We start from the raw sequence: 12309 nt of genomic DNA on the forward strand, positions 1-12309 counted from the left end.
ATTGCTACTACATAGAAATACACTTTTGCATACTAATGTTGCTAAACTCACTTATTAGTTCTGGTACCTATTTATTAAGATCCTTTGACTTTCCTATATAGGCAATCACATCACACCATCCACAAATAGTGTCATATTTATTCATTCCCAATCTATAGTTTTTGTTAAAAAAAAAAAAATTTATTGTACAGTGACCTCAGACACAACGTTTTAGGAGGGTTTTGTTCCCAATCTTAGGGGGAAGCATTCAGTCTTCACTATTCATATGATGTTAGCTGTAGGCTTTTTTGGTTGAGGATCCCTTCTATTCCTAATTTGCTGAAGAGTTCTTTTTTTTTTTTTAATCATAAATGGGTGTTGAATTTTGTCAGATGATTTTCTGCACCTTTTTGGAAAAAAACCTTTTTGAGATATAATTTACATACCACAGTTTTCACCCTTTTAAAGCATATAATCTAGTAGTAGTTGGTATATTCAAAAGGTTTTCTGCAATTTTTGAGATGCTCATGTAGTTTTTGTTTTGTATGCTGACACACTGAACTACATGGATTTCTTTGAATGTTGGGTCAACTTTTTATTTCTGGGATAAACCCAACCTAATCATGATGTATTTTTTTTTTTTACATATTGCCAGATTTCATTTACTAATATACTAAATTACAGAGTTACATTGAAGTCTGTGCCTTTAAACATTACCCTGCATATACCCTTATGGCTTTTGAATAAACTAAAAATGCCTTAAATGCTTTCATAAAACAATTTTAAAATAAAATTTTAATTAAAGCCTTTATATCTTAACATTTTATAAAATCACTTGGATTATAAAAAGCTCACATTTGGTCTATAGATAAGGACAAAATGTGCATTAAAGAAGCCCTAACAAGGAAAAAACAAGTCCTAAGTTACTTACATAATGAAAAATGACTACAATAGTAAAGGCTTTCTAGCTGGTTGGCTTCCCTCTCCTTTGGGCTGCTGCTTCAGAATTCCTTTATAAAACACATAAAGGATGCAATATGATCACAGGGCTGGAGGTCCTGGTTTGAAGCTTCATTTACATAAGAAGCATTCATTCTCTTAGCTATTTGTGTTATAAAACAATAAAAATAGAAAACTTTTCTAAAGGTATTTTTATTCACATTTTACATAAGACTGAGAAAATGTCAGTTGTCCATATCAAAGAATGGGGAAGCCAAAACAGTAGTCTCTCCCCCAAGGTCACTGCTCCACTTGTTTTTTTTTACCTGTAACATTGTTTCTGTTTCCCATAATAGTCCAGAGGTAAGACCTACAGGTTGCTTTTAGTGCTTGAGAGAAAAGGACACTAAGAAAGGGCTCATCATAAGAACATCAAACATTAAGAGAAAAGAGTTTCTGCCCTTAAAAGAAACAGTGGAAAAAAGACAAGACATATTCTCATTTCAAAGCAATTTATGTTAATGGTAACTGGGCAAAATGATAGATTTATTTTTTAGTTGTGTGCTTTCAGAAGTCATGTCAAATTTACTTAATATCAGATATTTTAAAAGGTTTCTTACATCTTAAATGGTTAAAAGTGGTGTTATTAAAGAAAAAATGCAAACCCTTTTTTTACAGAATAGTATAAATGTTTATTTTCTGTATGATTTACTTTGCTGTCCTGTTTTTACAATATAGAAAAGTGTATTCTTTGAATAGCTCTAGTAAATATAAATTTAATCTTTCTACTTTGGGATGTAAATAGAGCTAAAAAATTATATACCCAACCCTCCCCAAATAGTCTTTTAAAATTGTTGAATTAATGTGGATATTAATCTTGTTCAGCAATTTGATGCAAATGCCTAAATACAAAAAGTTGTTTAGTAAGTACTACACAGGAAGGAAAAGTCTTAATACTTTAGATAGCTTCCTGAAAATCAGAAAAACTAGTAGCATTTGATTGCACCTTCAAATTTTTACAAGCAAAACATTCTCAAGCAATGCCGTCATACATAATCTACAACTGTAATCCAAATTTCACAAACATTTTATGCACACTGTATATAAATACACATCACAAAGGTGCAATTAGAATTAAACACAGAATATGTACAGAATGAACAAAGTTTAGGTTTAGACAAAAAAGGTATTGTAATCTTTTGAAAAATAACTTGATTAGATATTATTTTATCCTCTTACACTAGTTTACATTTTTACAAATTTTAATTAAACATACTAGATTGAGGTGCTAAGAATGTTTGCACTATCTACATTTAAAGTTACTGCACTATAATTTTATAAATCCAAATTTTAAAAGGAAAATGCTTAATGAATAACGGAATCTTTTTTGGATTACTTAATTTCTATTGCCTATATCTTGCATGTTCATATGAACATATATACACACTTAATACATACAACTATAGATACCTTGTAGGAAATGTAATAATCATATACTACTAATTACTGAGGATTAAGGTACCTAGCAAAATGCCTGAATTCCAACATGGTTTTTTCGCATCATAAAATCCAGAGTCCTATTGTAACAGGCTCTTAAATTCATAAAGCTTTTGAATTCTGAATTACTGAAAATGATTTAGGTTATCTTAGTAATTATATGAAAACACTCATACCTTTAGCTAACCAAATCACTGGCTAAAAATAATGCCATAATAAGCTTCCCTTATAAAAAGAAATCCCACTACAATTTTGAAAGCTTTGTTAGGAGGCCCCTTTCAGTAAATCAAGTAAGAGTCATAGATTGGTTTGAAACCTCTTAGTTCAAAAGTCTATAAAAAGAACTGTATAGATGAAAAATCCTTCTCTAAATTCATCTCTTAGAGCTTCAATATTCTTTATTTCTCCATCCAAGCCAAATTTGTTAACTGGTAATTATGTAAGGTTCTATTTTGTCACTACATAATCATAATGTTTACTTCTATTCATATGCACCGCTCATTTTAATAGTACCCCTTAATCACTGACAATTTATTATTTCAAATACATACTGCCTCCTTGAAAGAAAATGGAAACACCCCAGAGCATTTCTTAGTCACTCCTTATTACAGAAACAAATTGTCTGTCCTTGGAGAATTACTTTCTGTCTGTTAACACTTTATATGTTTTTTAAAAAAACAAAATAACTTTTTTAAAGTGTGCCTACGGAGTACTTCCCCTTCTGACAATTCCCAAAGTGACAACAGGATATATTCCAGAATCCACCCTAAAAAGTTGGTTTTTTTAAAAAAGATAGTGCTTTTCTAAAGACAAAATGTCATTTGAATATGTTTCATAAGACTTTGTTTATGTAGACATTCTATCTGCTTATATTCTAGATCTAGTACCAAAGAATGACTGGGTAATACCAGTGCTTCTTTGGCTTTTTCTACTGGAACAAAGTCATACAACGCCATACATTATAAATTATATAATAGTAATTTGTAAATGTTCTTTGTCAATAGAATCAGAAGGACAGAACATCTAGTTCTTAAGAAACCCAAGCACATTAAAAATCTATATAATACAATAAAGAAAAATTCAATTTAGAAGGGGCATAAGCAGATTTAACTAAGATTTAAAATGTAATTTCCTCGTTTAAAATTTCTCCTCTTTCAATATTATGTCAGGTCTCACAAGACTGAATTAACAATACAATAATTGTTAAACTATCTTCCAGAAAATCAAGTGTCCCTGCACCTTCAATTTTCTGTACAGTTCGATTTATCAGTCTTTTGTGCAAGAGTTAGCAATTCATGGCACAAGGGTCACTTTTTGCTTTTCCTGCAGAGTTGATGACGCTCATCAAACATCGCCCGAATTCCTCAAGTATCATCCGTTCAGCTGCTGCCTTTGATTTCCCCTTCTTGTCTGCCTGCTCTGCCTGGGCAAGAAGGCAATTACACGTGGCTTCAGCTACTTCCTTAGTGACAAACGTAAATGGCAATCTGAAATGATTTTTAAGAAAGAGAGAGAGATGATGATGGTGTTGAATAACAGCAAAAGTGGCTGACATTCTTTCACCCAGAAATCTGTCGACATTTTCACGATTCAGCAAGCACACTGAACATCACAGTTTGTGCGATGAACAAAAGCACATCCCAGATAACTTCTAAAAAGTTAGACCTGGTTTTATTATTGAACATATTTTAAAAATATAGCGTTTTATGTAAAATACATATAACCTAGACAAGGTTACCTGGTTAACTGAAACGTAACTCTACATGTTGACTGGATACTGCTATAACAAAAGTCCTCCTGATTCATGTATGTAAGCTCTGAGTGCAGTTTTTGTTTTATTTACTGTTGTTTCTGCACTGCCTAGAACAGTGCCTGACACAGAGACACTCCATGAATATTTGCTGAATGAATGAATAATACTGGAAATTGGATAATTTCCAATTGGATAATAATATTGGAAAGCACTATCTCGTGGACAACATGGAAAATAAAGCACTCTCCCACAGTCCCATATAATGTTTGTAAAAAACAAAAAAAGCACACCAAAATTTTGCATTATTCCATGATATCAAAAACGAAACAACAGGGACACCAGATGCTGTTCTGTACATGGAGTTTCATTCATAAAGACCTGAACTATTGAGTATTAAAGCAGAGGAATCCATCCCGAGGCTAGCTATATGTAGCCAAGTTGTAAAGGCTAAGAGACAAAATTGGGTAACCTAATCTAACCAGTAACTCAACAACCTGTAAGTAAGCAGTCACTGATAGAAGGAAACTTCAAAACAAAATGAATGAAGTCTGGGACTTCCCTGGTGGCGCAGTGGTTAAGAATCTGCCTGCCAATGCAGGGGATAAGGGTTCGATCCCTGGTCTGGGAAGATCCCACATGCCGCGGAGCAACTAAGCCCAAGAGCCACAACTACTGAAGCCCGCGTGCCTAGAGCCCGTGCTCTGCAACAAAGAGAAGCCACCGCAATGAGAAGCCCGCAACGCAACGAAGAGTAGCCCCCGCTCGCCGCAACTAGAGAAAGCCCATGCGCAGCAACGAAGACCCAACGCAGCCAAAAATAAATAAATAAATAAATCTAAAAACAACAACAACAAAATGAATGAAGTCTGAACTTAAGGCCCACTATGACAAGGTAGGGTGACAGGATATAGGCTGTTATACATTTGTATAGAAATCTTTAAAATATAAAAAGCGTTTTAAATTAGAAAATATTATTAAACTATTACAATAAAATTGAACAAGTAATAGTGTATAACAGTAGCACTCATTATATAGTATTTGGAAATTATAGGAAAGAAAATGGAAAAAAAAATTCAAATTTTTGCCACTCAAAGACAAAAGCTTGTTAATACGCTACTAGGACTGCTTTAATACAGTTTTTTTATACTTAGTTTTGATAACAGTGCATAATTTTGTGTTCTTTCACACTTCATAATAACAGATCTCTTCCCAAGTTGAAAAATTAATTGTAAATATTTTAGTGTAGCAATATCTTTAATCTCCTCATAGAGATTAGACTTAATAATTTAAGGTTTACTGAAAGCAGATGACCAGAAAGGACCCCTTGTGATATCCCTCATTAAGGTGTCTGCCCATTTCCACTTCATTCAGTCAAGAACTTTTTGCTGATTATACTCCAGTTACAAGAGTTCTTTAGAACTAATATCTGAAATATTTTGTACAAAAGCCTTACTTTCATAAGTTTTATAAGTTGGATCTTATTTCAACTTCGGCATTTTAAATGAAATACCATTTTCAAGGCTCATTCCATTTAATAATTCCTCAGATTAACCTCTAACAAACTCTCTAATACAAATTCAAGTCAGCATACTATGTTGCATTGAGCCCTGCCAAGCTGTGCTTTACTCCGCACAGCCACGTGAAAAGGGTGATGTGAAGGATAAGAAAACGGAGGTAAGGCTCAGAGAGGTGAAGTGCTTGTCAAAGTCACAAATTACAACAGAGCACAGACAGGATTTAAACTCAGGTCGGCCTGACTGTAAAGCTCCAGCTTTCCTACTCCAGAGCTCAGCAGTCTAAGGAAATAAGGATAATAATATTTCCTTGTTATTTTCCTTGTTATTCCTGTACAATAACACAGTGTGTGATAGGCTCTCCAACAGGGTGGGGAAAGTGCCACAAGGGCACGGGAAGGTAAGAATGTGAAAAAATATGAATAACAACACAACCAGTAAGAGGTATAAAAATTTTGGTTTTCTTCAGGGTTTGTCAAATTATGTAGTTACCTCATCTTAGTAGGGAGAAATCCAATTAAATTAAGCACAGTGACCTAATACACTACCGTGCATTTTAGAACTGTACAATATATCTGACAGTGATTTTTCTGTTACTTTTAAATTCCTTTACAAGTAATTAAAGATAGAAAATGCAAAAGTCAGGTGTGCAACAACCAAAAGTATGAGCCCAATTTTGCCCAAAAAAAGAAACTTCACCAAAAATGAATATATCATACTATAAAAAGATATTCAAATATTGACTTACTTTCCTCCTCCGCTATTCAAAGCTGGTGTTGGCCTAGTAAGCAAGTCCGAAATCTGAGAGGATAACTTAGTCTTTGCTGCTGTTTGTTGCTGTACCCTTACTTCGGCTGCATCTGCCAAGTGCATCAATGTCTTTCTTTCTGGGCTTTCTTCAAAATTCTTACAGCCAATACATTTGCATATTGAGGAACACATTATTTTTGCCTAAAAGATTTACAAAAGAAAAGCTTCCAAATCAAAACCAAAAGACATTACTATAGTAGACTCCACGATCAAGTCAATAGGTAACAGAGTTAGCTGGTCAACTGACATAGATAAAATGGAAATATCTCTTGCTGGCAAACACCAAAGGGGCCAGCTATGCATGTGCATAGGTCCAGCATTCTTGGCCACTCTGAAAGTGGCTATACTATGTTTGTTTGAGGCCTTCCACGCCAATTTTCCCCCACTATAGATTTTCCTACTGATATGAATAACATATGTTCTTTTATTAAAAAATGAGTGATACATTACAATATTAAAAAATAAGGGTCATCCAGAATCCAGCCACCTCAATCAAGTCACCATTAACATGTTGGTGACCTCCCACTTATGCAAACACACACACAGTATCATATCAAAGGGATTCCACAGACGCTATTTTTATTATGAATACCTCCCCCTCCCTGAATCCCCTGTCCAGAGTCCCCAAACCCTTCAACAGACCATATTAAACCAGTGTGTCCTTTCATGTAAAGATATATAAACTATATGTATATTTATGAAAAACACAGCCTTTATGTACATATATTAACTCAACCAATACAGAAGTCTTTCTTTTTTTTTTGTTTGTTTTACATAATCATATACCCACTTTTCTGCATCTTCCTTTTCTCACACTATACTTCATGAAATCCCTCCCTCCAAGTCATCTGGCATAGGCTGAATTCATCCTGTTTAATGACTGGCTATTAATCCCTGGTATGGATGTGCCACATTTTATTCGGGCATTCACTCCTCTACTGATGGCCATTTATTTTGTTTCCAGTTCTTGAGTTCCACAAACAATGCATGAAAACATTTTTGGGGGGCTTCCCTGGTGGCGCAGTGGTTGAGAATCTGCCTGCCGATGCAGGGGACACGGGTTCGAGCCCTGGTCTGGGAAGATCCCACATGCCGCGGAGCAACTAGGCCCGTGAGCCACAACCACTGAGCCTGCGCGTCTGGAGCCTGTGCTCCGCAACAAGAGAGACCGCGACAGTGAGAGGCCCGCGCACGGCGATGAAGAGTGGCCCCCGCTTGCCGCAACTAGAGAAAGCCCTCGCACAGAAACGAAAACCCAACACAGCCAAATAAATAAATAAATAAATAAATAATAATTAAAAACAACAACAACAAAAAAGTGGAGTGCGTTATCATTTTTAAAAAAAAAACAAAAACTTTTTTTGTATGTATTACGCTTTTATTTCTATGAGCTAGGTTTCTAGAATTGGGCTCACTGGTCAAAGGGTACATGTATTTTAATTTTAATAGATGCGGCCAGATTGTTTTTTCAAAAGGCTCTAACACCTCACATCTCATTAGCAATGGATAAAGGAAGCCTTTCCCACATTCCCTCCAACAATGTATACTATAGCTCTTTTTAATAAAGTGAGATCTCGTTCTTTAATTTACATTTCCCAGACTCCCAGTAAATTTTAGTATCTTTTGTTGGCTACTTTTTCTTGTGCAAACCCACATCAATTTAAATAAATAAACAAACCTACTGTCCTTCCTCTCTACAGTAAGATAAATGGATCATATTATGAATACATCTACCCTGTTCCTTTCTTACAATACACTAATAAATTCCATTTACCAAAGGAAAAAAAAAAAACGAATATACCTTTTGAGTTAATCGGCTTATTTACTAGGAGCCAGTCTGGGATCCAACTGAAGCAATACTTAATAAGTATCTAATGGTGAAGAGATAAAATTCCTAACCTCTGGGGGAAGAAGACATACTGATAATGGTAATTGGGATTAAGTGTTAAGAATTATAAGAAAGGTTCTAATAATGTCTAATAGGAACTCAGGAGGGAGAAATTAGAACTACAAGTCATCCATTTAGCATTGCTAATTCAACTTCTCTTGTGGCCAAAAAAAAAAAAAAAAAAAGAGGGAGGGGGGACAAAAGGTCACAAGAAAAGTCACCATCACTTAAATAATGTGGACAGTCACTCATTCAATCAACAAGCCCTGAAAGGCGTGCGAAAGGGACATGAATGTCTTATCCAGATGCAGACCAACTGGACCAAAAAAGCCAAGTCAATTCAAAAGATGAACAACACAAACCGTCAGACAACATCGTAACTAATTCACAGTGAGCCAACTGGCCACTGCTAGTCAGAGGTCACTGTATTCCAAGTTCTTCCATTGCTTGGTCTTTTAGAACAACATATTAGTTATTAGACATTGTTTATGTCCTGAATGTCAAGGATTTTATCATAATAGATAGAGCAGCTTTCTCTCTTCTAACATATTTCAACCAGTCCACTGCCTTTTCTACTTCTATTAGTTCACAGAATTGTCAACCAGTTCAATTATTTAGTTCATGTATGTCTGAATTTCATATGCTTAGCATGTATTGACTGTTCAATGCCATATGCAAGAAAGGCTTTCTTTGCCCTTCTGACCCAGCTTTATATCAGTTTCCATTTTCTCTTTTTTGTGTGTGGAATTGGTTTTATAGCTTACATGCTTACATATTCATGACAATTTTTGTATGATATGGTCTGTGAACAGAAGCCACCTATTTTGTCAGGTGTGCAAACAAGAGTCAGTCTTTCCCAATGTGGATGAAAAACTGGCTTGTTGGACTCTGCGACACTGTTTAAGAGACTTTCAAAAATAATCTTGATTGTGTGCAATTTTCACTCCTACTGACTTTAGGACTAACAAAATGTTACTTTACTGTACTTCTTGAGAGGAGTATTTGACCTCTGAAATATGTAAATTAAGAATTCACTACAGAGAGAATACAGTACACAAAGTCTTTACTACGACCCACCTGGTATGGGGGTGGGGCACTGGGCTGCAGGTACACGCTCCTAGAGCAGAGCACGCCTGGCCAAGGGAGAGTGCAGTACTTGCTGGTATTACTTTACCAGGCCAGGCCTTCGGCCAAAACTAAAATAAGGGTTTCCCTCTGCATATGAAATCTGAACGAATGAAAATATAACAGATGAGAAGAGCCAACCGCCGTAGGAATGACTCAACCCAAAAGATTATCAGTAAAGAGTTTCGGGCGCACCAAGAAACCAACTGTAGTAACCTTGGATTAATCTTGGGCATGAGTAGGTTGTTTTATTTAAGCTTTGAAAATAAAAATAACAAACTAAATAGTACTTTGTCTGAAACAAGTGGATCATTTACACGGCATCTATCAAAGCAGAGTTTCAATATACATTTTCCAGAAAAGATGCTGCCTGACCCATAAATAAAAACAGCCAGTTGAGTGGGATGGTTAGATGGTAAAATGGATGCAGTCACCTCACAATAGCCAATAACCTCATCCAGCAATTACGTATTCCTCCTTACCTATTTTTATGCTCACAAGGCAAACCTTCTAACATAATTTAATTTTCCACAGAGCAGTGTTCTTCAACAGGGCACTACTGGCATTTGGAACAAGATAAGACTATACGCTCAGGACTGCACCCTGAAATGCAGGCTATTATCCATATATATTTCCGAAAAGTCTGTAGGGGAGAAACTGGGTAGTAATACCCCTCAGTGGAGAACCACTACTACAGAGTTCCCAGTCCACTTTGATGTTATTTTTATTGAAAATCAATAAACTGGTGCTGTGGTTCGCATACTTTCAGGTGCAATGACCACGAAGTTATGAGCTGGTAACTCTGCTAATGAGACCCCAAGCTGTAATGACAAAACAAAGGTACTGTTCCTCTGAAGCCCTGCTTGGGAGGAGAGAAGGTAGGTCTTCCTCAAATTAGGGCCCTTGGGCTGACTTTTCAAACTGCAATAGCAAAGTAATTTCCCAGTTTACAAGTAAATTTTTTTGTATGCACTTTCTAAAGTTATTTTCAAAAGATGGTTAGATTATTTTTCCCAACCTCAACTCACCTCATAGCATTCACAGTAGTTTTTAAGACATCCTGATCGTTTGCAATTACATCCTTTGCTGTGACGTCGATCTGATTCTCCCTCCTTTCCTTTCCCTATCTTGGGCTTAAAAGCTTCTGGATTTCTGTCAAGGCATGCCTATCAAAACAGATCAAATACCAAGTGATGTTAAATCACAGTAGATTAAACTTAAATTCTGCAAAGGGAATTAATTTTCTTCATAAGATACTTGAGCTCAACAAAAAAACAGGTGAAATTGTAAACTTTTGCCAGTTAAATGAAATAAGAAATAATAACCTTTATTGCTTTTTGCCTTTCATTTTCATGTTCCAAGTTATTATAACAATTAGTACAATTGCAGTTGTTGCAAAATTCACCATTTGCAAAGCAATCACAGTATCTGGAATATAAAAATCATTGTAAGTCATATAAAAAAGTCATTGTTAAGAGAAACAAAACTAGAAATTATCTTATTTAATAGCATTATATATGCAGTAAAGCATTTTAGAAATGTACTCAGAGCCACCTACTTATAGAGTTAACAACATGTACTGACAAGGCTCAAAGGTAAAGTCACCAGCTCCTAGAATTTTGGTTTAGATACTTAGTTCCAGTAGTAACAGCTGTCAACACAAGAGCTATGTGATTTTTATGCACCCCAAAAGTAAGTTATTTAAAAATCACAAAAAGGAAAAACATGGGCTATATTCTATTATATTAGTGGAACCTGCTCACGTGAACTACTGTCATGTTTCTTTGGATTCTAAACCCCCATAAGACCATTGCTTTTTATTTAACTGTTTCATGTCAAATCTCTTCAGTACTAACAAGCAAATTAATCAACAAGTTAAAAAAACCACTCAGAGTATCATCTCATTTAAGAGACCAAATATAAAAGTCATAAATAAGATCAGATTTATTAGCAAGGACAGAGATCATGTCTGTCTCATGCAGCTGGATCCCTAACCCCTACTCTAGTGCCTCATCTGTGGTAAAGACTCTAAAATTATTTCTTTCTGAATGAATGAAAGAGTCTTTTTACACTGTCATATATGTTCATTCATTTGTATGTTTAATTACTTAGACTTATGAAATTGGTCTCTTAAGAATTTTTAGTTAACTCCACTTATTTCTAAAAGCATTTTCAGTTATATCAAATGAGGAAACAGCAGCAAAAAGACTTACAATTTCAAACACAGCGATTTTGTACAATTACAAGGCTTTCTGGGCCGACTGGCAGACTCTGATGGCATTATGCTACACAGACACAAACAAAAAGATATACATTTTAATCAACTAAAGGTAACTATTTAAACTGAGAAAAGTCTCTAATCTGTAAATTCCTCCTAAAATAAAGCTTTAACAAATGTACCCATCTCTAATAAAAGTTTGTTATGTTATTCCATTTACATTAAGTTGAAAAGCAAGTTGTAACATGAAAAGAAAGGTAGAGAGCCAAGATATGTATTAAAAAAACGGAAGTTATCAATAGTTTCTGAAGGACATTCCACAAAATATACTCTTTCTTCTAAGAGAACTAAAGTTGAAATCTCCTACACTCTTTTGGGATTCAATTATAAAAGGTAGTAAGTAGAAAAGGGTGTGTGAAGTTGGAATTTAGGAGGGGAGAGGAGAGGTAGGCTGGTTCCATGTAATTAACTAAAGCACTGCTTCTCAACCAATACTGGAAAGGCAGCAATTGACAGATTAAAAAACAAATAAACAAAAGAAAAAGCAAAGACCTAAATAACAATCTAAAAGCTAGTTAATATCATT

At 35.0% G+C, this 12309-nt stretch overlaps 1 protein-coding gene across 6 annotated transcripts in view; it reads right to left on the reverse strand.

Moving 5' to 3' along the window:
* Nucleotides 1–1443: 1443 nt before the first annotated feature.
* LIN54 (lin-54 DREAM MuvB core complex component) overlaps nt 1444–12309 on the reverse strand; it is a 67782-nt gene continuing 56916 nt past the window's right edge. For all 6 annotated transcript variants that reach the window (XM_057547203.1, XM_057547200.1, XM_057547201.1 and 3 more), the window contains exons 9-13: nt 11719–11790; nt 10831–10933; nt 10534–10671; nt 6431–6633; nt 1444–3902 (exon numbers count right to left, since the gene is read on the reverse strand). In XM_057547203.1, coding sequence (XP_057403186.1) covers nt 3701–3902; nt 6431–6633; nt 10534–10671; nt 10831–10933; nt 11719–11790 — 718 coding nt within the window. In that variant the 3' untranslated portion in view covers nt 1444–3700. The remainder of the gene's footprint in view (nt 3903–6430; nt 6634–10533; nt 10672–10830; nt 10934–11718; nt 11791–12309) is intronic.

This window comes from Balaenoptera acutorostrata, chromosome 5, assembly GCF_949987535.1.
Source record: "Balaenoptera acutorostrata chromosome 5, mBalAcu1.1, whole genome shotgun sequence".
NCBI classification, from domain to species: domain Eukaryota; kingdom Metazoa; phylum Chordata; class Mammalia; order Artiodactyla; family Balaenopteridae; genus Balaenoptera; species Balaenoptera acutorostrata.